Source organism: Pristis pectinata, chromosome 7, assembly GCF_009764475.1.
Source record: "Pristis pectinata isolate sPriPec2 chromosome 7, sPriPec2.1.pri, whole genome shotgun sequence".
Lineage (NCBI taxonomy): Eukaryota > Metazoa > Chordata > Chondrichthyes > Rhinopristiformes > Pristidae > Pristis > Pristis pectinata.
In genome coordinates, this window is record NC_067411.1 from 72498054 (window position 1) to 72524990 (window position 26937).

The 26937-nt window shown below is 39.5% G+C and overlaps 1 protein-coding gene across 8 annotated transcripts in view; it reads right to left on the bottom strand.

Moving 5' to 3' along the window:
* aopep (aminopeptidase O (putative)) overlaps positions 1-21735 on the bottom strand; it is a 175007-nt gene extending 153272 nt beyond the window's left edge. For all 8 annotated transcript variants that reach the window (XR_007956689.1, XM_052020423.1, XM_052020422.1 and 5 more), the window contains exons 1-5: positions 21625-21735; positions 18093-19067; positions 14497-14660; positions 2185-2344; positions 498-746 (exon numbers count right to left, since the gene is read on the bottom strand). Coding sequence is in view for 7 of the 8 variants with exons in the window: in XM_052020423.1 (XP_051876383.1) it covers positions 498-746; positions 2185-2344; positions 14497-14660; positions 18093-18895 (1376 nt within the window). In the remaining variant the exon portion in view is untranslated. The remainder of the gene's footprint in view (positions 1-497; positions 747-2184; positions 2345-14496; positions 14661-18092; positions 19068-21624) is intronic.
* Between the last annotated feature and the right edge of the window lie 5202 nt (positions 21736-26937).

A 26937-nucleotide genomic window follows, 5' to 3' on the forward strand; every position in this document is an offset into this window, starting at 1 on the left:
CACTGCACTTTCTCTGTAACTGTTACACTTTAATCTGCATTCTGTTATTGCTTTTCCCTTGTACTACCTCAATGTGCTGATGTGATGAAATGATCTGCATCGATAGCATGCAAAACGATGGTACATATGACAATAATAAACAAAATAAATAAAATTTGGTAAAGTTTGCAAAATTTACCAATTTATTTCATGTGTAGCCATTGCTAGAACTCATCAACATTTATTGAACACTTTCAGAAATACTATCATTAGAACTACTTCTCCAAAGGCAGAATTGAAAGCAAATCTGACAAACCATGTAGAATTCCTTATCCAACAATCTGTCTAATTTCAGAAGAGTTTTATGAATTATAAAATAAATACCAAACAATTGAGAGTTGAAATTTGTTTTGGAGATGGCATTCAGTATATAAATAATTTAAATTCAATTTTTTAGTAAAAACTAAGCAAAGGGCCATAACATAAGAGCAATTGGGTTATGGAAGAAATAAACTTACCTAGCCATTCCCAGGCTAGAAAAACTAGCAGGAACAATCAACACATCAACCCTGCAGAAAGGATGAGTGCCCAGAATACAGCAGGCTGCAGAAAGGCATCGAGCTAACAGAGGAAGCAGAAACTCCTGGCTTCTTAATTTCAGACAATCTGGAGCAAAGACTCGGTGAGGAATACAATCTTGGACTTGGGCAACAGGATCTTGGAAACGGCATGGATAGGCTGGATGACCACAGGTTGTCATGGAAACACTAGGAGTAAAAAAAGATGCAAAATGACAGGATAAAATAAATATAGAAATAATACTGAATAATATTTTAAAATGATTCAAAAGCAGAATAATAGCACGGATTAATCAATTACAAGACAGCCAAATTACTCACAAAGGATCTTTGGAAACCAACAAAGTAAGGTATGGGGTTTTAAAGTCAGCTCTAGATCAAGCATAACACAAAAACTCTTACAGACCACTGAAGTTTGAACAAGCTTTAAAGGGAGGGAACCAGAAAGAGTGGTAGGATACAGACTTCATGATGAGGCCAAAGACAATAGCCTTGATTTCCCAACTATCCAGTGGAGAAAATCCTGATGTTGGATAGACACTTTCGCTTCTAATCATGGAGACAAGAGGTGTGGACGGGCACTGGAAAAACATGGAAAGACACTACATGCCTCTGGATAATGTCACCCAGGTCCAATATATAAGATGGAAAGAGGAAGGGAACACATATTGAAAATTTTTGAATGGGATTATAGTAGCATAGGGGTTAAACTGCTGTACTTCAGAGATCTGAAGTATTGATCTGGAGATGAGAGTTCTAAACCCATCATGGCAACTGGAGAATTTAAATTAAATCATTTTGGAATGAAAAGTGAGCAACAGTAATGGTGTTCATGAAATTACTGGACTGGTGTAAAAACTTAAATGTTTGAGTTATGTCTTTCAGGAAAGGAAATCTTCCATTCTTACCCAGACATGACTCTAGTCTCATCCATTGATTCTTAACTACCTTCTGAAATGGCTATCAAGTCACTCAATTCAAGGGGCAAATAAGGATAAGTAATAAATGCTGGCCTTGCCAACAATGTCCACATCCCAAGGACAAAAGAAATTCTGCAGGAATCACTGAAAGTTCCGGTGAAAATGCAGTGTTTATGTTGGAAACACATAAAGGCAACTTTATGGAGGCAGATCACAAAGGAGAGCTTATGAAGTAGGGGAGTATGATTAACTGTGTTAATCACTAGAGATGTAACGGCAGTCACTATAAACAGAACCGCTGTCTGTACTTGTGTTTTGGGCAGACCAGGATTCACAATGAAAGGATTCAAATAGAGAGTTATGAGAGAGGTTAACCCAGAATTGTGAGGTGCCAAATTCAGAGAACTAAGAAGTATGAGACCATGAATGAAGAAATGGAAGCGAAGATATTTATCTGATCCCATGACACTTTTTCTTTTAAATTCATATCTTGCCCTAACTAATCAATTTTGAAGTTTTAGCATTTTTTTTAAAGTGCAAATTACTGCCATGCCCAGTTATGTTGTAACATTTTGATTTCTTTCCCCCACAATATAACAAAATACCTGTGTTTATATCTAAGCAATATCTCATTAATATATAAAGTATTACATATTTCCATTAAAGAGACTTGAATGTAATTTAATTGGAAGAAACTAAATACAAACCTGCAGTTTTCATTTATAAATCTTGAAGATGAGGATAATGGACTTTGCAAGTGGGATTCAAAGGTGCCTTCACGTTTAACTTCAAGCCAGTATCCAACAGCAAGGGTGAAAGTAGATGCTGGCATAAGCATAGTCACGTAATAAAACCATTTTGAGAGAGCTGGAACAAAAGAAATGCAACTTTAAATGTTTGATAATGTCCACAAAATTTGCATTTCTATTTTTACTATCTCACTATAGTTTGTCAGAAAATTAATTGCATCAACAAATATCCTTGTAGTCAACTCCTTTTAGTCAGAATTTAATGCAAGTTTTTCTTCAAAGCACCAATACTAATCTTGCATTAAAGAGACGGCCAAAAATGCTGTAGTAACATATAGTTAGCCCAAGGTAAAAATGTCCCAGGTACTTAACTAATACTTTGATTTTGTTCAATGTAGTGCTCATTTCTATATTTAACTCATGCGTATCTTGTAATCCTTTATACTTTTTTGTTCTGTGCAGATACAATTCTTCACACTCCACTTCTTCAACTTGTGATATGTATTTCAATCAATATTAGAACATGAAAGAATGATTGGTCCTCATTTTTATTCCAATACCCAATTATTTAACTATAAGCCAAGCACCCTACTGATTAACTGATGTAGTTTTCCTAGATTTTTAAAATTAAGTTCAAGGCAAAGAATTATTAATGAACAATTATTTTCTTCCTTGTAGCCTGAATAACTTTCTCAAGCAATGAAACAATTTGGTGAAGTCAAAATGACCAATTTGACAATTTCTCTGTTAACTGCTGGTGGTTTGACATGTTGCATCCATGAAAAGAAAACAAAATCTGGACTGAGGGCACAACAGTTGTGAGCCTCTATGAGTATCAGTTACTGGGTGATAATTTGCTGTTCAGTTCCACGTTTCCTTTAATATTGTTGTGCTTTACTGAGTTTCCGGTGAAATACCTAGAAAATACCATTTTGAGTGTCAGTATTGATTCAAGTCAGGAAGTTTTGGGCTCCAGGTCCAATCCAGAATTTATTCTGAAATATTAATGCTACGAAGATTCAGGATTGTCTAACAAGAACAAATAGCTGAACACCAAATCAAAATTGCATCAAGCTGAGGTGTGGGTTTAACGTTACTAATTTCGTAAATTGTCCAAGTCATACTGGCGCAAATTAACTGCTTTTGTTTGAAAGAAAAATAAACCTATTAACTAGGTTTTAAAATATTTTTTACGTTTTCAAAATACAAACAAAATTTATTCCATAATGCTCATGAGAGTCTGAGTTCAGCCCAACTCATCCATACCAACCAAGCTGCCTATCCGAGCTAGTCCCATTTGCCTGTGTTAGGCCCATATACCATTAAACCTTTCCTATCCATGTACCTGTCTAAATGTCTTTCAAATGTTGTAATTGTACCTGGGTCTACCACTTCCTCTGGCAGCTCATTCCGTATACTCACCACCCTCTACATGAAAAAGTTGCACCTTAGGTCCCCTTTAAACCTTTTCTCCCTCACCTTAAATCTATGCCCTTTAGTTTTAGACTCCCCTACCCTGGGAAAAAAGACTGTGATCATTCACCTTATCTATGCCCCTCATTTTATATACCTCTTTAAAGTCACACATCAGCCTTCTACACTCCAGGGAAAAAAAACCCAATCTATCCAGGCTCTCCTTATAATTCAGGTCCTTCAGTCTCAGTAACTTCCTTGTGAATCTTTTCTGCACCCTTTCCAGTTTAATGACACCCTTCCTATAGCTAGATGACCAGAACAGCACACAATACTCCAAGTGTGGTCTCATCATGGATAAACCAGGAGATCCACTCCCTAATGAAATCTAGGAGTGCAGCATTCAAATCAGGTGACCCAGACCTATACAAGAAATCAAGATACGACCTCTGTACGTAAAGATATCAAGAATTCCAAGAGACAATACCAACCCAAAATTGAGTCCCAGACCAGTCGTCAGTTGTGGCAAGGCTTACATGCCATAGTGGGCTACAAAACAAAGTTGGGCAGCAACGCAGACAACAGTGCATCCCTTCCCGATGAGCTTAATGCATTCTATGCACATTTTGAACAGAAGGGTATTGTTATGTCACCTCCCACCCCAACAGCCTCCAATGCACCTGAACCCATAGTCACCATTGTAGCGGGGGGGGGGGGTACCTTCAGAATTTTTTAACCTCTCCCTGTTTCAATCTGAGATTCCCACCTGCTTTAAGAAGACCACTATCATCTGGGTACCTAAGAAAAACAAGGTAACGTGCCTTAATGACTACCAACCAGTGGCTCTGACATCCACCATCATGAAGTGCTTCAAGAGGCTGGTCGTGGCACACATTAACTCCAGCATCCCAGACAACCTTGACCCATTGCAATTCACCTACCGCTGAAACAGATCTATGGCAGGTGCCATCTCCCTGGCCCTACACACATCTCTGAACCATCTGGACAGTAAAGACTCCTACGTTAGACTATTGTTTATTGACTACAGTTCCACCTTCAATACTATAATTCCAAACAAACTCATTACCAATCTCCGAGGCCTGGGACTCAACACCTCCCTTTGCAACTGGATCCTTGACTTCCTCACCAACAGACTGCAATCAGTAAGGATAGGTAGCAACACCTCCACCACGATTATTTTCAACATTGGTGCCCCAAAAGGCTACGTCCTCAGCCCCCTACTCTACTCCCTATACACTCACAAACTGCATGGCCAGATTCTGCTGAAACTCCATCTATAAGTTTGCAGATAATACCACCATAGTGGGCTGTATCTCAAATAACGATGAGTCAAGGTACAGAAAGGAGATAGAAAGCCTAGTGACATGGTGTCATGACAACAACCTTTCCCTCAATGTCAGCAAAACAGAAGAGTTGGTCACTGACTTCAGGAAGGGGGGCAGTGCACATGCTCCTGTTTATATCAACAGTGCTGAGGTCAAGAGGGTTGAGAGCTTTAAGTTCTTAGGGGTGAACATCACCAATAGCCAGTCCTGGTCCAACCACGTAGATGCCATGGCCAAGAAAGCTCACCAGCTCCTCAACTTCCTCAGGAGGCTGAAGAAATTTGGCTTGCCCCCTTTGACCCTCACCAATTTTTATCGATGAACCATAGAAAGCATCCTCTCTGGATGCATCACAGCTTGGTATGTCAACTGCTCTGCCCTTGAACAAAAGAAACTGCAGGGAGTTGTGGACACAGCTCAGCAGATCATGGAAACCAGCCTCCCCTTCATGGACTCTGTCTATACTTCTCACTGCCTCAGTGAAGCAGCCAGCATAATCAAAGACCCCACACACCCCGGACATTCTCTCTTCTCCCCTCTCCCAATGTGCAGAAGATACAAAAGCCTGAAAGTATGCACCTGAAAGGTTTAATGACGGCTTCTATGTAGCTGTTATAAGACTACTGAACTGTTTGCTAGTATGATAAGATGGACTCTTGACCTCACAATCTACCTTGTTATGACACTGCACCTTATTGTCTGCCTGCACTACATTTTTTCTGTAGCTATTACACTTTATTCCGCATTCTGTTATTGTTTTACCTGTACCACCTCAATGTACTGTGTAATGAATTGATCTGTATGAAAGGTGTGCAAGACAAGTTTTTCACTGTACCTCGGTACATGTTACAATAATAAACCAATTCCAATTCCAATCAATGTCTTGTACAGTTGTAACATGATATCCCAACCCTTGTACTCAATGCCCTGACTGATGAAGGCAAGCATGCCAAATGCCTTCTTCACCACCCTGTCTACCTGCATCACCACTTTCAGGGAACTATGCATTTGCACCCCTAGATCTCTGTGTTCTACAACACTCTCCAGGTCCCTGCCACTTACTTTGCAAGTCCTGCCCTGGTTTAACTTACCAAAATGCAACACTTCACACTTGTCCAAGTTAAATTCCATCTGCCATTCCTTGGCTCACTTTCCCAGTTGATCTAGATACTGTTGTAATCTTAGATAACCTTCTTTACTGTCGACTTTATCACCAATTTTGATGTCATCTGCAAACTTATCAACCATGTCAACTACATTCTCATATAAATCATTAATACAGATGATGAACAGCAGTGGACTCAGCAGTGATCCTTGTGGCACACAGGTGGGAATATGCCTCCATCCTGAAAAACCCTCCACTTCCACCCTCTGACTCCTACCACCAAGCCAAATTTGTATCCTTCGCTAAGTCACCCTGGATCTCATGTGATCTCACCTTCCACAGCAGCCTACCATGAGAGACCTTGTCAAAGGCCTTGCTAAAGTTCATGTTGACAATGTCTACTACTTTGCCCTAGTCAATCCTCTTGGTCACCTCTTCAAAAAATTCAATCAAATTCATGAAGCACAATTTCCCATGCACAAAGCCATGCTGACTATCCCTAATCAGTCCTTGCCTTTCCAAATGCAGGTAGATCCTGTCTCTCAGAATCCCCTCCAGTAACTTTCCCCACCACTGATGTTAGGCTCGCCGGCCTGCAGTTCTTTGGGTTGTTCTTGCAGGCCTTCTTAAATAAAGGCACAACATTAGCCACCCTACAATCATCCGATACCTCACCCCTGGCTAACAGTGATACAAATATATATGTGAAGACACGTACAGTATGTGAAGAATAAGAGGATGACTAGAGTGAGAGTAGGACCGATTAGGGATAAAAGAGGAAACATGTACCTGGAGTCAGAAGGGTTAGGGGAGGTCCTTAATGAATACTTTGCTTTAGTATTCACCAGAGAGAGAGACCTTGACATTTGTGAGGATGGCGTATGACAGGCTGATATGCTAGGACATGTCGACGTGAGGAAAGAGGATATGCTGGAACTTTTGAAAAACATTAGGATAGATAAATCACCGGGGCCAGATGGTATATATCCAAGGTTATTACAGGAAGCGAGGGAAGAGATTGCTGCGCCTTTGGCGATGATCTTTGCATCCTCACTGGCCACAGGAGTAGTGCCAGATGATTGGAGGGTGGCAAATGTTGTTCCTTTGTTTAAGAAAGGGAGTAGGGATAACCCTGGGAATTGCAGACCAGTGAGTCTTACTACAGTGGTGGACAAATTACCGGAGAAGATTCCTAGAGACAGGATTTATGGGCATTTAGAGAAGCATAGGCTGATTAGGGACAGTCAGCATGGCTTTGTGAGGGGCAGGTCATGCCTCACAAGCCTGATTGAATTCTTTGAGGATGTGACAAAGCACATTGATGAAGGTAGAGCAGTGGATGTAGTGTACATGGATTTTAGTAAGGCGTTTGATAAGGTTCCTCATGGAAGCCACATTCACAAAGTCAGGAGGCATGGGATCCAGGGAAACATGGCTGGGTGGATTCAGAATTGGCTCGTCCATAGAACACAGAGGGTGGTGGCAGATGGAGCGTATTCTGCCTGGAGGTTGGTGACCAGTGGTGTTCCGCAGGGACATTCTGGGACCCCTACTCTTTGTGATTTTTATAAATGACTTGGATGAGGATGTGGAAGGGTGGGTTAGTAAGTTTGCTGATAATACAAAGGTTGGTGGTGTTGTGGATAGTGTAAAAGGTTGCTGTAGATTACAACAGGATATTGATAGAATGCAGACCTGGGCTGAGAAGTGGCAGATGGAGTTCATACCGGATAAGTGTGAAGTGATACACTTCAGGAGATCGAATTTGAAGGCAGAATGCAAGGTTAATGGCTGGACTCTTAGCAGTGTGGAGGTAGAGAGGAATCTTGGGGTCCACGTCCATAGATCCCTCAAGGTTGCCGCGCAGGTCAATAGGGTTGTTTAAGAAGGCGTTATGGAGTGTTGGCCTTCATTAGTCGGGGTACTGAGTTCAAGAGCTGCGAGGTGCTGTTGCAGCTCTATAAAACTCTGGTTAGACCACACCTGGAGTACTGTGTTCAGCTCTGGTCTCCTCATTATAGAAAAGATGTGGAAGCTTTGGAGAGGGTCCAGAGGAGATTTACCAGGATGTTGCCTGGATTGGAGAGCATGTCTTATGAGGATAGGTTGAGTGAGCTAGGGCTTTTCTCTTTGGAGAGGAGGAGGATGAGGGGTGACTTGATAGAGGTGTACAAGATGATAAGAGGCACAGATCAAGTGAACAGTCAGAAACTTTTTCCCAGGGCGACAATAGCTAACATGAGGGGACATAATTTTAAGGTGATTGGAGGAAGGTATAAGGGGGATGTCAGGGGTAAGTTTTTTTACCCAGAGAGTGGTGGGTGCGTGGAACGCACTGCTGGCAGAGGTTGTGGGGGCAGATATATTAGGGACATTTAAGAGGCTCTTAGATAGACACATGAATGATAGAGAAATGGGAAGCTATGTGGGAGGGAAGGGTTAGATAGATCTTAGAGCAGGATAAAATGTCGGCACAACATTGTGGGCCGAAGGGCCTGTACTGTGCTGTAGTGTTCTATGTTCTATGTTCTAAATATCTCTGCCAGGGCCCCAGCAATTTCTTCCCTACCTTCCCACAATTTCCTGGGATACACTTAGGTGGCTTTATCCACCTTTATGTGTTTTAAGATTGCTAGCACCTTCTATTTTCAAATGTGAATATGTACAAGGCATCACTATTCTTTTCTTTCTTTTTCAATCTTTTTATTAGTTTCCAAATTAATACTGATTAATATATATCATCGGTGTTTGTACACGTAATACAAAGGGATCAAGAGAACAATCATGACATAGGTAATCATAAAGAATAATAAAATATTTTTAAAATCTGTAGATCTCACGATCTCTTAATAAATGAATATAATATAAAATAAAGGAAAGAAAAAGATTTATTGTATATATAAAAGAAAAGGAAAAAAACCCAAATCAATAAAAAAAGTTATAAACAATATATCAGACCAAACTAAAAAGAAAAATTTCAAAGAAAAACAAAAAAGACTGTACTGAAATTTCTCAATAGAAACAGAGCAATATTAAGTCGTCAACTCCGTTCCTCTAAATTGGAAAGTTATTGAAAAGGGATCTAGAGGCATCACTTCCTTGAATTACCTAGCTTCCATGACCTTCTCCACAGTAAATACAGATGTGAAGTATTCATTTAAGACCTCACCCATCTCCTGTGGCTCACACTGAGCCTCAAGGGGCCTTACTCTTTCTCCAGTTATCCTTTTGCTATTAACGTACTTATAGAATCTCTTAAAATTCTTCTTTAGCTTATCTGCCAAAGCTAGTTCATGTCTTTTTGTCCTGATTTTTCTCTCATGTACTCCTACATCCCTTATAAGTAATTCTATTTATACCAGCTGCTTATATCTGACAATTGCCTCCCTTTTCCTGACCAGAGCCTCAATATCCCTCATCAACCAGGGTTCCCTAATCCTGCCAGACTTGCCCTTCACTCTAACAGGAACATACTGGCCCTATCTCACTTTTAAAAACCTCCTATCACTTGATCCCCACTGATACTTCAGTTGCTTGACATATACTCTTAGTAACAAGTTGCCAAAGGTATAAAAATTCAAAATGTGACAGATATACTGGAAATCCAAAATATAAATTATGCTGGAAATATTCAACAGGTTAGGCAGTATCTACGGAATGAATTAGTGTTCTGAGCTGTAAAATTAACTCTCTCTTTCCTCACATACTGCCTGATCTTCCAATTATTTCCATTATTTCTCTCCTTATTGTCTACAACATTAAATTGCCCAAACCAAAATTTTAATCTCCTGATGGATTTCAGCTATTTAATGATATGTTATAGGCAGAGAATGTACAGTTGTATGTTGTACAAGACAATACAACAGGATCACTGTAAAGAGAACATTTCCTGTTCCCTGTTACATGTCTCAATATGTGAAAAACTTTTTTTTAAATAAAAAGAAAACAAGATCCAGTTGACATAAATAGGAATCACTCATTTTACGTATTGCAATACCAACATTCTCCTTTATAACCCTTTTATGGAAAAGTGATATTGTCAAGTATTTCTAAAGCTGTAATCAACAATCCATGGTACTATTCTTCAGGACAAGATATTTCAGGTTAATGTTAAAAGAGCAGTAGAGCTCTGGAATTATATTCCACAAATAGCAGTTGATAGTGGGTCATCTGCTCACATTAACTCAAAGACTGATAGATTTTTGTTAACCAAAAGGATTACAGACTATGGGAATAGGCGAAAGTATGAAGTCACAAATCAACCATGACTTCAGCGATTGATGAACAGGCTTAATGTGCTAAATAACTGACTCCAGTTCCTATGTTCCTCTCTCTGCATATCACTTTCTGATCACTAAAAGTTGAACTACTGCTTCTCCAGTATTTGACTCCGCACAGATCCTGACACCGTCAGTAAACTTGACCAGAATAATCTATTATTTTCTGTTTCATGACGAGCAGGTTCAGCATACTGATCACTGTCAGGGAGACACCCCAAAGAGTTTATGATCCAAATGGCTTTATTGAGCAACATACTTCTGACATGAGCCAACCATTCCTCCATTGTAAACTACCTGTACTATTGCAGTACCTGGCTATGGTCAGCCAAAACTGCCAACAGTTTCTAAGCAATTACAGTCACAATGCTCTCTGAAAACAACCCAATCTACTGTTCGTTGCTCTCCCTTTATCTTACCACATGGTATTCATGTTTTCAGGTGGCAGGTCCCAGTCATGGCAAGTTTCAACTACTCAATCAACTGTCTTCATGCCAGAAATGACATTTTGATTACAACAAAATAATTCCATAAGAACCAGTCAAAGCAGCACAGCAGGGCCCACAAAAGAAAGCCATAATATGAATACCACAGTTACTTGTAGAGCACGGTGAAGATCAAGAAAATAAGCCAACAAGATTCAAAAAAAAAATGCACCCAGACAATACAAGGCAGCTCATTGCCACAAAATTGGGACAGTTGGCACAACCTTTAGTGAAAGTACATATAACATTACCTTATGGTCACTTGTAAAATACCTTCACATTTGGGAATGAGTTCTAATTAGTTCTTCTTGCTGCTGGATGAAAACTATGATACATCAAAGTATTACAATCTCAAGAACCCAGGTCAACACTTCCAGCAAAGCTCTTCTCCTTCTGCTGAACCATTCAATGGCACGGGCTTTGCAGGAATCCAGGCTTCTTATCAGAAAACATCTGCCCATTCACGAACCAACTAAAGTGAGGAACAAACATTTGGCCATGATGGGAAATAGGAGCAGGACTAGGCCTTCAACCCCATGTGCCTGCTCTACCAATAAGATGGTGAATGATTATTTATTTCAGTGCCACTTTCCTGCACTAACCCAATATATCTTGATTCTCTTAATATGTAAAAACCTATCAGTCTTGGCCATGAATATACAGTGTCCTCTTGTGTAGAAAACTCCAAAGACTCACTGTCCTCTGAATGAAGAAATTTCTTCTCACCTCAGTCCTGAAAGGCAAACCCCTTTGAACCCTGCCTGGTTCTAGACACCTCAGCCAGGTGAAACATCAACTCTGCAACTACCCCGTCAAATCTTGTAAGGTGGTGGTACTGTATATTTCAAACAGATCAAATATTACTGCACTCTCAACTTGACCAATGATTGGCAAGAGTTTACACATAAGAACCAGCCTCACACAATTTGTAAGCTAAAATGCTGCAGCATTAACAACTACTTGCCTTTTGACACAACAGAAGAAACTCAATTTCTATTAGTTATTTTGACTTGTTAGTACAGAAGCTTCAATACAGAAAACTAAAAGAGCCTTCAAATAATACAAGAAAAATTGATTTTAATCTTTCCAGTAAATTTGGATCAATATTTTTCATATGCCATTTCCTAGCAGAGGGCATTTAATGAATCTGGACATCACATGAACCAAAACCTTAAATGCACTCAAACCATTCCTTATTACCATTGATGTAGTTTCATTTTGAGAATTATTACCTTGCCTAATTTAATTTGAAGATTTTTTTCAAGTAGCGTCACACAGCCCAAACCTATTTCATCTAATTCATATTCTTCATAAACCAATTTATTTCTTTTGTTATCCATGCAATATAAATGAAAGAGATTTCTAGAACCTGTGAACAATTATTCTGCAATAGTGATTCAGAGAAAGACAAACTATCATAAAACACTCCGATTTCACTGTATAGGCTCACTCCAGAAAAAAATACAGCAAGAGAATATGATAAAGAACCCAGTTTCCATCATTAGAGAAGTAAAAGAGCTGCAATAAAATTCTCTTTTATTTGGGCCATTGACTGTAGAACCTTTTGGTCTCCTGATTAGAAGGGAACATGAAAACAAGATTAAAAGGTGGGGGATGGGGTTGGGGTGAAAAGAGACAAAGAGGGTGAACTTGAGGATATTGAACAAAACACAAAGAAAGTTGAGTATACAATCTTTGTTCGTACTCAGATTATTATTTTCAGATTGAAATACTTTATGAAGTTAATCAGAGGCATCAACCACTCTAATTACTTCTAAACGTCATGATAATACTGAAATAAAAGAACTCCTGTCAGTCTAGAACAAAAAAATCCACTCAAATGACTGCAGTACTCATGTTTACAATTTATTCTGCAGCACTGCATGAGTCAATACTTCAAAACCAAGGGAGCAGTGTGAGCTTCATGATCATGTGTGATATTGTGAGCTTCATGATCATGTGTGCACAATCTCTGCAAACAGAAGAAGACCATCATCAGCGTAGTACAGAACGGTGAACAACCCATTTCCACTGCAATTGTAATAATTTGGTGCCTATCAACAGCATAAACTGAAAAAGCAGCCTTATTTTGAAAATTACAAGTCCAAAAAGCTCAAAATGGTCTCATTCACGAATCAGAAAACATCAGACTTACACGCCAAGTTTTCATTAACTATCATTTTAACGGAACAGCAATGTTCTACTTAATACGACACATGATCTGGGGGTTCATTCCTATTATTAGAAGTCCAAATGGTGGGCCACATATAGTAAGACTGCCATTTAATTAGAGGGCTGATAAAACATCAGAACAGTTTGATTGAATCCCAACTATCTTTTTGGGTGTCATCCAAACCTCAGAGTTACAGCCTTACACTCATCATACATCTATGTACAGCTTACACATATAAATACACAATTTCACACAAAAAAACCTGATGCTTCACATCCCTAGGCAGTGAACAAAAGTAGCACGATCGACGTACTAAAATTTATTCTCTCCATAGAAACCACCTCACCACATCCAAATTACCCTGTAAACATGGTTCCTACACTGCTGCAGAGCAACAATAAATTTAACATCACAGAGTTAAAGTGATGGGTTTGTTTTTTGGTAGTGGCAAGCATTTTAGCGGACTGTTCTAAGCAGATTTCTACAGCAGAGCCGAGGAACAATTCATCCCTGGTTTCTACAACAGGGATAAGGAACAATTAAATTTGTTCCTTATCCCCAGCATCACAAATTTAAAATTCTGTTAAGTCCCTATAGACTCACTCTGACCTCTAACTTCATCTTGTCCAACATAACCCTTTTTCATCCCCTGACTTCAGCATCTTCAGTATTTACCTTCCCAATTCTACATGAGCATAAGGGTCTTCAGCTACTTAGACCCATGATATTAGAATACTACTTCAACTCTCTTTCCTCTAAGGCTCTCAAAATTTTTCATTTTCCCAAATACCTCCTTCCTCTTGGATCCCTGAAGACCCTCTGGACTCTTCTTTATATGGCAAAAATTCTAATACATGTGCAAGCTGTTAATATTGTAATAATTTCATCTATTATGATATGTAGGTTTATTACACATAATGTTACACGGGAATAGAATAACCAGCACACTAATTTATTTGCCAACTGCAGACAAATTCACATGGAAATCCAACAGCATTATATACACTTATAAGGCATGAGAGTAAAGATCAAAAGTGTTGTCCTGAGATGAGATTTTAAACTGTGGTCCTATCTTCTCTCTCTAGTAGACATAAAAGATCCACATGATCTATTCTGAGAAGAGCAGAGGACCAATACTATTAAAGTAGATTACTGGTCATTATCAAATTGTTGTGTTACCAAGCTGGCTGTGCACAAATTAGCTGCTGCATTTCCTATGCTACAGCAGTGACTGCACTTCAAAGTTACTTCATTGACCATTACATATTTAGAACATCCCAAAGTTGGAAAAGGTGCCACATAAATGTGAACCTTGCTTCTTATTTCTAGTCCAGTTTATTTTAATTTTGCCAATTTATTAAGTTAGTTGTTTTCTTTTTACTCACAATAACCTTTGTTCTATGTCTGTTCATTTATATCATATGGTGCATGCGATGAAGGAATGCAATATCCTTCCAAATGTCCTTTTTACCTCCATCCTGCTGGGGTTCAGCACAATTTTCGCCACTCATTAGAACCACAGCATCTTTTGAGGCCCAAATTGAGGCTTGCCAAGTTGCCATAGCTACTGGAGGCTCCTGACATGGAAATAGTGCTCTGTTGTTTATAGGAGATCCTGCTGTATATACACATGGTCTGAAACATAACAAAAATGAATTATTACTAAATATTCTTTTTAAGCAAGAACTTATGTAATTTATTTGGCCTACTTAATAGAAACCCTTCAACCATCAATTAGAGAGGATCAATCGGAGAGGGGACAAGTGAGTTGAGAGGAGGTGTCATGGATTTATAAAGTCATACAGCATGGAAACAAGCCCTTTGGCCCACTGAGACCGTGCCAAACATCAAGCACCCATTTACACTAATCCTACACTAGAAGGTGGTTGGGGAAACAACAATTCTCTGGAGGAATTCATCAGTTTGATCAGCATCTATGGGCGGGGGGGGGGGGGGGGGGGGGAGGAAACAAGGAACTGTTGACGTTCAGGTCGAAAACCCACATCAGGGCTCATAGGGTAGTTGAGGAAGCAGGAGAGTAGAAAAGGAGAGAGAGAAGGGTGAAGAATAGAGAAAAATGGAAAAGAATAGATTGGCCAGTTGGAACAAAGGGGCTGAGGGAATAGTTAATTTAAGGACACTTGTGTTAACAGTTCCCCAGGACCCGCTTTCAATCCTATGTAGAAGGCCAAATGTCTTTCCCTGTTCCATAGACAAGGAAGAGCAATGCCCAAAATGCTGCTTGTGGCAAGTAGGTAGGGAGGCTGAAAAGCTGGTCAATGTGCGAGTCACAGAATCGAGGTGCTGACGGATAGGCACCTGGCCACAGCTGAGTGCCAACAGTCTCTGTTGACTGAACCCAGTTGACTGGAGGAAGGGTACTGTAGGCTGTAAATCAGCAGGGAAACATTGACAAGGAAGCTTATTGAGTGGGAGGGTGGCAATGGCTGAAAGGCAGCTTTGTGGATGAGATGGCTGTGAAGTAACATTCATAGTGAATACTGCAGGAGCTGAAATAGAATTCTGTTTAAGAGGTAAAGGTACCATGGTACCGGGGAAATAACAGTCAGATTTACAGCGCTACTCAGGCAAGTAAAGTCCAATGACACCACCCCTCCACCACCATAGCTAAGATTAATACAGACCAGGGATTAGATCTTGGAGATTCCCAGCTTGGCCAAGGTGTAGTACTCTTGGTTTGAATCAAAAGGCCATGGTTTCCAACCTCATTTCAGCATTTGAGCACTTACGTGCAGTACACAGTGACTGCTGCATTGCTGGAAGAATTACCTTTCAGACAAGTTGTCACACAGGAAATCCTACCCAATTCTTCACACAATCATGGAGAGCCAGATTGAGCTCAATCAAGGCTCCACACCCTCGTTCACCGCCAGCGAACGACCCTCCCCCCACCCCATTCTCTGCCTGCGGCTGCATTCATCATTTTCATCCGTGCTGTTCCAACCAAGCTTGGACCTTGGCTGTCACGGCCATCCTCAAGCAGCAGATCCTAAGGGCCCAACCCCTCACGGCCTTGTAACAGCTTGCTGCTGTCAAAGGCCTTTTAATTATTTTTAAATATCTTTGCTATTTAAAAACATAAGAACAGTACAATTGACCCAAGTGATTGAAAAAATTACTTAAAAAGTTTTAATACTAGAAACAAATTAAAATCACAAAGGAAAATAAAGGAAAATAAAATAAACCACTTGCATTTTAATCAAGGTCAGAGATTAACGAACAAGTAGGTGAATATTTACTTAGCCTTAAGATGTGAAGAACCTGAAGAAATCCAACTAATTTGACAAAAATCACCTTTACAGGGTAACTATTTCCATTATTAACATCAGCATCACCTTTAAACTGATATTCCAATGAGCAATCAACACACACCAAACAAAAAAATAATGTAAACATTGACGTATTTTAAGTTTTAAAGGGAAAGAAAATAACAATGCTTTCCCTAAATGTGTCAGTAAATTCACAATATAAACAGAATGCTCACCGTGATGTGACCAACCCCTGTCAGTGGCGATAAAAAAAACTCATCCTCAACATCGATCCACTGCACTATTTTAAAAGATTCCAAGCCACGAGTTAAATTAGCATATCTGCAATATTTATAATGAGTTAGCTGCACTATCTTCATCCTACTTTAATTCAAACTCTCATGATCACTGGTCCCAAAGGAACAGAAAAAATAGACCAGAATGAGATATTAAATTAACCTGATTCTGTCCTAATGCAGTTCATTATGTAACTGAGCACACTGCCAAGCAGCATCAATCTGTGTCAGGTTATCCTTCATTATTCAAGCACCATATATTCAGTTTTATAGAAAATGTATGTTGTTAAAGCAAGTGGACTTGAGAGTAATAAACAATAACAGACAATTTATACATGTTGCTTGAATTATTTGGTTATCACATCACATGGTGAAATAAATAATCTTACTGTTCAACCACTGCATCAGAAAGATTATGCAATATTTGCCATTCAAACTCAATGATAAAAATTATAATTGTTCAATGAAGGCAATGTATTAAACATTACATTGATTGGTGCCAATAGGATGATAGACTAGACTTTCTTCTTTGGAATGGAGGTTGTGAATACCCTCTTGCTGCCAGGTACTAGTGCCATACGTGGAAACGTGTGTCAAAAATCTCAGTCTGGTTTCTAGTCAGCATACAGCCAGGGGATAAAACTGTCCCATTTTGTATTTAAATTGACAGCTTCATTCAGAATGATCATAAAATAAATGGCACTGGTAAGCAGACAACATGATACACCGGTATTGTAGAGGGAGCTCGGGCTAGGTCACATTAGGGGAACTTCACCCTGCTTCTAACCCAGCTGACATTAGCTGCACAAAATGGAAAGTGTTTTATTTTCCAATCGCTAACATTCCTCACCTTGAGGTACATAAAATTGACAAAAAGCAGAAAGCAAAATTACTGGAAAAGTATGCTATTCACGATTCCCCAGACATTCAGCAAAATGGAGAGCAGTTCTAGTTACTAACTATGCCAAGAGTTTAAACAGAGTTGCATAATAAATATAATTACGACCAGCTCTATCCACTCTAAGTTCTTTGAAGAAAAAAGCTAGCAAAATATGGTATGTCTCAGCCCATCTGCCATCCGAACAAGCGTGCGTAAGTTACCGATATTATGAGGAATTAGTGTCAATATAATATGTACTATAATTGGCACTGGCGCCAGTACTTGCCAAAGACTGTTATATAAAGCACCCTGTACTACCTGTCAAATAAATTAGAAAGGGTTAACCAAACCATCATATTTTAAAAGTATCTTAATAAAAACATTCTAAAGAAAAAATGTATTGATATTTTAAAGTTTGTTAATATAAAGGGGACCGTGCTGAGTGGATAATAAATGTTTTACTTCATTCACATCTTATATTCAGTATATATTTTTTTGAAATACAGCTTGTGTTCTGCATCATTAACTGATCACCTACTGCACCCAATAGCACCATTTTTTATGTCACAGATTATAATTCAATTACAAGTTTTAAAGAATTGTACATTCAAAAGTAACCAACCTGCCACTCTGGTCCTTAGTCCATTTGACCGAACCACCCTCTGGCTTTGTTTCATACCAGATTCTCAGTACACGAGGAAAGTCTTTAGGACTTTGTATTCCTAGTTTCTTTATTTTCAGGCTCCACGTGTCAGTCTGAAACTGGAGTTCTCCACAGCCAGGTGCTTCACTGCACTGGACGTAATAATAATGTTGCTCCTGCCAGTATTCTGCTGCTAAACCTAAAATTTCATCCAATATGCTACTCTGGAGATCATTCTGCAGTCCGTGAGAATAAGTGCCATCTTCTGGCTTGAGCACATCCATTCTAATCAATTTTTCAATACCTGACGCAGCAATAACATTCACTTCTTCCACCTTAGTCACCACAAGATCACAACAATCCAGCACCAGCACAAAGTCCTTCCCATCATCACAGTGCTCCCTTGTACCAGAAATCCCACTAGCCCACTCATTGTTGCTATGGTTACAACTATTAACATTGGTAACTCTGCCATCACAGCGGTTAGCTAGATTGCTCATCTTATCTTCACATGCATAAGTGAGACTGCATGAATGTCCTGGTTGCTCAGTTTCAAATAATCCTTCTACGGAAGGGTGCTGACCTGCTCCCACGGAGTTGGATGCTCTTTTGTACACTTTGTTGGTTTCTAGGAAGAGGACAATGGTACCGTTGATGACTTCCCTGTCGAAATTAACTGCTAGATCTAACACGTAATGTCTGATGAGCATGTAACTAGTATTGGCCATGAGAGGAAGGTCATCTTTGTTGGGGTCAAGAGCTGATTCTGTATTTTCATTCATAGTTAGAACAAAGAAGAGTTTGTCCAGCAGTAGCCAGCATTTAAAAATGTAAATACCAGTAGTGTTCCAGTGCTATAAGTATTCCCTGATTTTTTTAAGTAATCAAAAAAGATTTTTGTGAGTTGGTCATATGTCTTCTAGTTTCACAAGTGCTTGCTGCTTTTCTGTAAACCTGTATACATAAAGAAACAAAGAAAATTACTAAGTGTCTATATAGTACAACAGTAATTTCTGAAACTGTCCTTAATTTTACAGAGAGAATTCTGCTCTCTGCTTTCCCCATAATCCAATGTTTACACAGAGCCCCTGTGCCTTTACATGAACCCATTGGTTAAATCTGTGCTGACTTTGCATAATTCTTCCAAAACATGTTTGTTAGTAGGAGCAGGGGTTAAGAGAGTTCATCTTGAACACATTAACATATGGAGGCTTCTGAAATGATTAATTTTACAGCCTCAATTCACCTCCTCAACACATCCTCAATGACATGAACCTTAGCTGTGGATGCAGAAGTGCGTGCGTTTTGTGCTGAGATACATTCAGGCCACAAAAATAAGCACATTTATATTTTCCATTATAGTCAAGTTTGAGACAACATTTGTTCTATTTCAGCCTATCCAGTAAATAAACAAATTATAATTGATTACGAGATCTAATAACATAGAATATGAGAGTATAAGCAATAATAAAGAATCTTTTTTTTAATCAATATTAGGTTTACAATTAAATAAGGCTTGAAGTGCACCCTTCATTTTCCTTTTACAGAATTACTGGCTGAAATGTAGATAACAGAAGGTGTCATTTGAATGCAGCAAGGATAATGAAATAATTACTGTAAGCAAAGAGAAAAAGATCAAAGGCTAAAACAAAGTAACATTTTGTATTTTAATTAAATTTTGGAAATATAATAACAAGATATTTACTTATTAGTCACAAGTACATCAAAACACACAGTGAAATGCATCTTTTTGCATTACTGAGAATGTGCTGGGGAGAGCCCGCAAGTGTTGCTACCCTTCCGACGCCAGCATAGCATGCCCACAGCTCCTAACCTGTACGTCTTTGGAACGTGGGAGGAAACTGGAGCACCCGGAGGAAACCCACGCAGACACGGGAAGAACATACAAACTCCTTACAGGCAGTGGCGGGAATTGAACAGGGGTTGCTGGCGCTGTAATAGGTTAAGCTCACCGCTACACTACCTAGGTACACTACACTACACTAGGTAAAGAAGCACTGTAATGATCAAAACACTTTTAGGCCCAACTATTTTACTATCATGAAACATGAAACTATATTAATAGACACAGAGAAAATATGAGCAAGAATAGGCCATTCAGCCCTCAAGCTTGCTCTGTCACACTTTGAGACCATAGTTGATTCTCCGTCTCAATAACATATTACCATCCTCTTCCATAATCCTTAGGATTTTCCCCTTTCTCAATCACCTTCAGTGACTTGGCCTCCACCACCTTCAGTCATCAATAATCCCACAGGTTCTCCGCCCTCAGTGGAAGAAATTTCTCTTCATCTTTTTCCTAGATGTCTAATCCCATATTCTGAGACTGTGACCCGTTGTTCAGGTCATCCATACCCAGCGGGCCGGGGAAACACCTCCCCACCTCCTGCCTAGCTCCTTCAGAATTTTGTACACTTCTATGTTCTGTTTCAACCTGTTATACATGTTTAAGCGGGACTGGATATTCAGTAGACCAAAGGGCACATCATTTCATGGAGACACAAGAGAATGCAGATGCTGGAATCTGGAGAAACACACAAAGCGCTGGAGGGAATCAGCGGGTCAGGCAGCATGTGTGAAAGGAAATGTACAGTCAACCGGTCCAGATGAAGGGTCTCAACCCAAAACATCGATTGTCCATTCCCTTCCACAGATGCTGTCTGACCCTCTGAGTTCCTCCAGCACTTTGTGTTGCACATCATTTCATATACTGTTAAATAGCAGTTAAAGTAGTTGAAAGAATAAATCACCTTTAAAATCTAATTATGCTTGGCATAAACTGATTTAAGCTAAGTTAATGAATTACTAAATAAAATACCAGATAAAATGACTAAAGTTGTAGTGAACATTATGTACAATAAACATAAAATGTACAATATTTTATCCAGAACTTTTTTTCTTGGATTAAGAAAACAGATTGCCATTCTAAACATAAACGGGACCTGAAGCAGGGTCTCGACCCGAAACATCGACTATCCCTCTGCAACCTGACCCGCTGAGTTCCTCCAGCAGTTTGTTTTTTTTGCTCCAGTCATGAGATAAACTAGTTCTTGTCACAACCTTTTGCTGAAAACAATTCACTTGCCTAAGGCACAATTACTTTCCACTGCGATGTTAGTAACAAAAGCAGCGCCACAACCTGGCATTGAGTGGTCCCGCGTCTGTGCTGATCTCCAGAGCAGGATTGCTTTTTGCATATTCTAGCGGGTGCACGCCAACATTTTAATAGTATTTATTCCGTGTAAAATACACAATATCAGTACAATTACTAATAATCTATGTGAATAAAACTGGAAGTATCGCCTACGATACATTGCGAATGAGCATTGCATTGCGTATAGTTTCGTATTTTATTCTCCATGTTGAAGTTGTAAACAATCCGGTGTTTGAAACAAAAGTCTGTGTTGCAAATTCCGGTGGAGCACAGAACGCCCTGTTACCAATACAAAGTGGCACAGCATCACTCGCTGGAGTTACTTCAGCCACTAACCTGATCAACACTGTTGCCCTCTGCACTTCAGTGAACTACCGCCACCTCCCGCCCGGGGGTCCCGCTGGGTCCCGCCGCCCGCTTCATTCACACTTTCAGCTTCACTTCCACATTCTACTCGTTCACCTCTGCGTCATCGAGGCGACATTTGCGTCATCACCCCGCGCCCAACGAGGAACCCTTGCATCGTTTGGTTACTGCCACCAGAGGTCGCTAGCAGAACAATATGGAGCACTGGGATAGAAGTTATGGGACAGTTTAGGTGTTGGACACAGTGTTGGTGTTGGGCACTGTGTAGGTGTTGGGCATTATGTAGGTGTTGGATACTGTGTAGGTGTTGGGGACTATGTAGGTGTTGAGCACTGTGTGGGTGTTGGGGACTATGTAGGAGTTGGGGGCAGTGTAGGTGTTGGACACTGTAGATGTTGGGCACTGTGTGGGTGTTGGGCATGGTAGATGTTGGGCTCTATGGGTGTTGGGCACTGTCTGGGTGTTGGGTATTATGTAGGTATTGGGGGAGTATAGGTGTTGGATACTGTGTAGGTGTTGGGGACTATGTAGGTGTTGGGCACTGTGTGGGTGTTGGGGACTAGGTAGGAGTTGGGGGCAGTGTAGGTGTTGGACACTGTAGATGTTGGGCACTGTGGGTGTTGGGCATGGTAGATGTTGGGCTCTGTGGGTGTTGGGCACTGTGGGTGTTGGGCATTATGTAGGTATTGGGGGAGTATAGGTGTTGGATACTGTGTAGGTGTTGGGGACTATGTAGGTGTTGGGCACTGTGTGGGTGTTGGGGACTATGTAGGAGTTGGGGGCAGTGTAGGTGTTGGACACTGTTGATGTTGGGCACTGTGTGGGTGTTGGGCACGGTAGATGTTGGGCACTGTGGGTGTTGGGCACTGTGTGGGTGTTGGGGACTATGTAGGAGTTGGGGACAGTGTAGGTGTTGGACACTAGAATTTGGGCACCGTGTGGGTGTTGGGCACTGTGGGTGTTGGGCACTATGACCGAATGTTACTACTCCTGTTTATAGGGTAATAACAACAGAGAATGTTGGAGATGCTCAGTAGGTCAGACAGCATCTATGGGGAAAGAAGGAGTTAAAGTTTCAGGACAATAACTTTCCTTATTAACTGACCTGCAAAGTATCTCCAGCATTTTCTCCATTTATTTCAGATTACCAGAGTCCACAGTCTTTTGCTTTTCGATTCCTCCTTACACTGTTTTTGGTATTAAAGTAAAACTCCAATAATCTGTCATCCAATTGCTCAGAAATCCAGAATGGTTTGGAATCTGGCTCACCAGATTTCTGTTTCCCGCAGTCCCTTTAAATTCACCAGGTTCACTGGAACCTTTATTATACTAGAGCATAAAATATATTTATTATATTTGTGCAAATGTAATAAAGTGAATTAATTGTGCATTAGGGTACCAATATTCCAGAAAACCTGCCATTGACAAACACACCAACGGTTGGAGTCATGTACTGTTGTGGGCTTACCTGAGCCCTAGTCCTTTACTTTGCTTCCCACCTTCACAGCACAGGCAGCTTTTCCATTGGATACTTGCAGGCATCGCCATGTTTTTTCCTGTTATTGATACAGTCAAACCTCTACCTGACCTGGATTCTTTCACAGCTTCACATTTCTTTCTTTACTGCTTTCTTCCACAATCCAAGAGCTTAGTTTTACAGCAATATTGCAATGGGAAATTCGATTTATTGCTTTGCAACATTTGATAAATTAAACAAGTTTTCTATGCATGACAGAATGACCAAACACAGCAACACAAGATGTAAGTTATCCAATCTTGCTGGTTGTTCAGATAGTTTCATTTCATTCCTATTTCTTTACTTTCCATTCACCTTTAACAATTGTCTCATAAGTAATTAAAATTTTCCTTTGTAAAAATTGTCATACTGTCCTGCACTATGTGTGTCTTTTAATTCTTCTGGGCCAACATAAAACAAAAGTCTTTGTTTACTGACTTTAGATTAATTGTGAACTAAAAATGATATTTACTGTATGATTTTTTGAGAAAGCAGTCTACCAAGTTACTACATTACTAATGAAGAGTTATGCAGAGAACATTGTACATCAAATTTCAAGGACTTTACCAAAACCTACTGAGCTACATAAAGTGGCAGTTGATCCTGATTTTTCTTTTTATATTTACTGATTTTTTTTAAGTATAAGCATATGAAGGAATTTAGAATAGAGGGATATGTGGGAGGAAGGTGTTAGGTAGTATTAGGAGAGGTTTAAAGGTTGGCACAACATTGTAGGCCGAAGGGCCTGTATTGTGCTGTACTGTTCTATGTTCTAAGTATCTTTTTATTTACCACAGTTTGAGGTGAGTGATGGGAAATCACTTCTATTGTCCAGACAAATACTCAGAATGAATCTGGTCTTGCTTTAGCCCATGTCTGTATTTTTTTATTGGGTGGAGACCCTGTCATTTTCTTGCAAAATAGCTGTTTTGCCTCTGACAAGCTACTTTAGTTCTTGTAATGCACTTTATGAATACATTAACAGGAATTTTTTTTAATACTGAAAAATAGGATCTGTATTGTTTTCTTGAGCATTGCAAAAGTCATACTGGCTATAAGAGGTAATGGATTAAAAAAAACAAATAAAATCCTATTGCTAACTGATCTGATTTAGTCTAAAAATGTTTTGTTCACATCGGACTAGAAATAGTTTTACATACCATTGTACCCTCAGCTGAGAAGTGCTGAATAAAGTTCAATTGGTGGCTTTAATCTTTAAACCCAATTTGTTGTTTTGTTATTCAGGAATTTATCATTGTCAAAACCTGAAACAAGACTAAGTAATCCTATGTTACTCCATGACCTGGTTAAGAAATGCTGAAGAAATAGTAAGATCAAAACCAATGAGAGTAGAAAGCATAATTACTTTCAAATGCCATTCAAAAGAGATAAAAGTCACACACCAACATCAATGTCTGTTGCTTTTCACTTAAGCAGACATCAGGCAGACAGCAGGTATTGCAAAAGCTTATTTGTGTCCTTAGCAATTTTGATGGCATGCATTCTCTGAATGGTCACTCTGTATGGTTACACTCTGTCAGGGTGCTGCACACACTGAACAATCAACTTGATGGATTGAGAGGAAGGGTAATTCTGAGAGATTCCACCTGGGGAATGGGAATGGACAGTGAGTTGTTGAAAGGGAGGATGGAGGATTACAAATGGACAAGAACATATTTATGGGTCCAGTAAGACAATTTATACTCCTCTTAGCCCCATAAAGACTTGGAACAAAAAAAACTCAATAATTACCTTCTTTCTGCAGTGGCCTGCAGTGGATTGTAGGACTGTTGGTTAGACTGCCCAACACCTTAATACCAATGGACAGAGAATGCTCTGTTCACATTCAAACTAATGGCATCTCCAAATTGTGTTGAAATCCAGCAACTGACATTTGAGGCAGATTTGCGTAACATGTAAGCTTTAGGGTGTTCTGAGGACTAACACTTTCAACCAGGAAATTAAACCGGCCTTCATCCATATTTAGTCTGAGGACAAGGTAATAAGTAGCACACATATGCTTCAGCTCCCTGTCATCCTGTTCCTACTCATTAAAATACATGAAAATAATTATTTTGAACATTAAGCTTGGTTGAAAAATCATTTCTAATTTCTGATTGTCAAATTTGTTTTAGGATTTATGTCTGCCACAAACAATCATATTCAAGGTAAAGCCATCTTGTTAATTCAGTGGTCATTGCATATTTGCAGATATGTATAAGCCTTGCACATTTCAGGACCAAGTGACCATATTTCCTCAGAAAGGATTTGACAAAATAAAAATTATATTTAAGTGTGCATTCTATAAAAATCTTGGACGTTAACAGATTTAAGAAGACAAAAGTTTTTCTTTTAAATCACATTAATCATTCACAATCTTTTGACAACTCAAAAGTTAGATTCATCACTTTATGTCACTAATATTTTATATGGTTATGCTGTCGTCTTAGAAAGAAAAACTCACTCAGTTTAGAAAGGCTACAGGCATTTGAAGAATGGGTGTAAAATTGATACTACTACATTGGATAATTAGGAACAAAAAGGAAACCAATATCACATCTCAGGAGCTTAACCAAACATTCACAACAAATGGGATATCTTTTCATGAAACCAGATGAAAAGTGTAGGTATGACAGCACATTTAATAGTTAGCTCTTCTAGCCAACTCCCAGAGGGTGAGCAAGTTTCTGTAAGGGCAGCAATGAAGTGGACATGATCCACTCATTTTGTATATAATGGTTGCGCTACATGTATCTGATCATAAATGTTGTTCTGTATGTGTTCTTCCTACAGAATGAGATTAATGAACCCTCACTTTACCAAGCGTTTGTGCAATCAACTTTTGGAGATATTGAATGGTAGAAATATAAGGTTACATCATCAGAAGATACTATAATTGTTAGATATTCGTTTTCCTTTATCAAACAAATAGATGTGGACTGAGTCATTTTGATACCAAGGTAGCAGATGCAAGGAGTCAGCCACTTAGATTACTACCCAGGCATACATAGCCAAAAGACTGTCCTTCAATCAATTCCTTCATTATGGCATTCCATTTAATGCAATAGCATCCTGCCAATGGATTTGGAGAATGTTACAATTGACAATGTTGGTGGTATTTTTCCAATGTCTTAAGATGCTTGCTGTAGGTAGTCCAGATCTCAGAAGCATACAGGAGGGCAGCAATCACTATTGACTGATAGATAATGTGTTTGTGCCAGGTGTGAGGTCTTGATCTTCAAATACCTTTTTCCTCAGCTAACCAATGACTGTGCTGTCAATTTACAGAAGTACCCATTAGGAGCAAGCCAAGCAAGGTACAAAAGGCTAATCGAGTAACAAGAAGTAGGTACGATAAGTAAGCTTAATATGACCACGCTGAGTTCAGAGATAGTTTCTATATTTGTTTGCTAACTTCAATTATCTTAATGATCTACTAGTGAATAGAACATCCTGAGGTCTTTGACAGTGTATTGTAAGAGGGGGACACAAGAAACTACAGATGCTACAAGTGTGATGGGGATTCACACACTTCACCCACTGTATCCCCTCCCCCATCTGACTCCATCGACCCTTCATCTCTCCTTATGGTTCCCATTATTACCTCACTTACTTATCAGATTCCAGCCCTGGTAGCTTTTGTGTCTCTGATTATCACAACCCCCGTCTCCACCTTCACCCTTCCCTCCTCTCCCCCCAACCTTGCTCTGTCTGCCTCCTGTTTTCTTTTCCCTTGTCTGCTCCTACCTATCACACACATGCCTCTG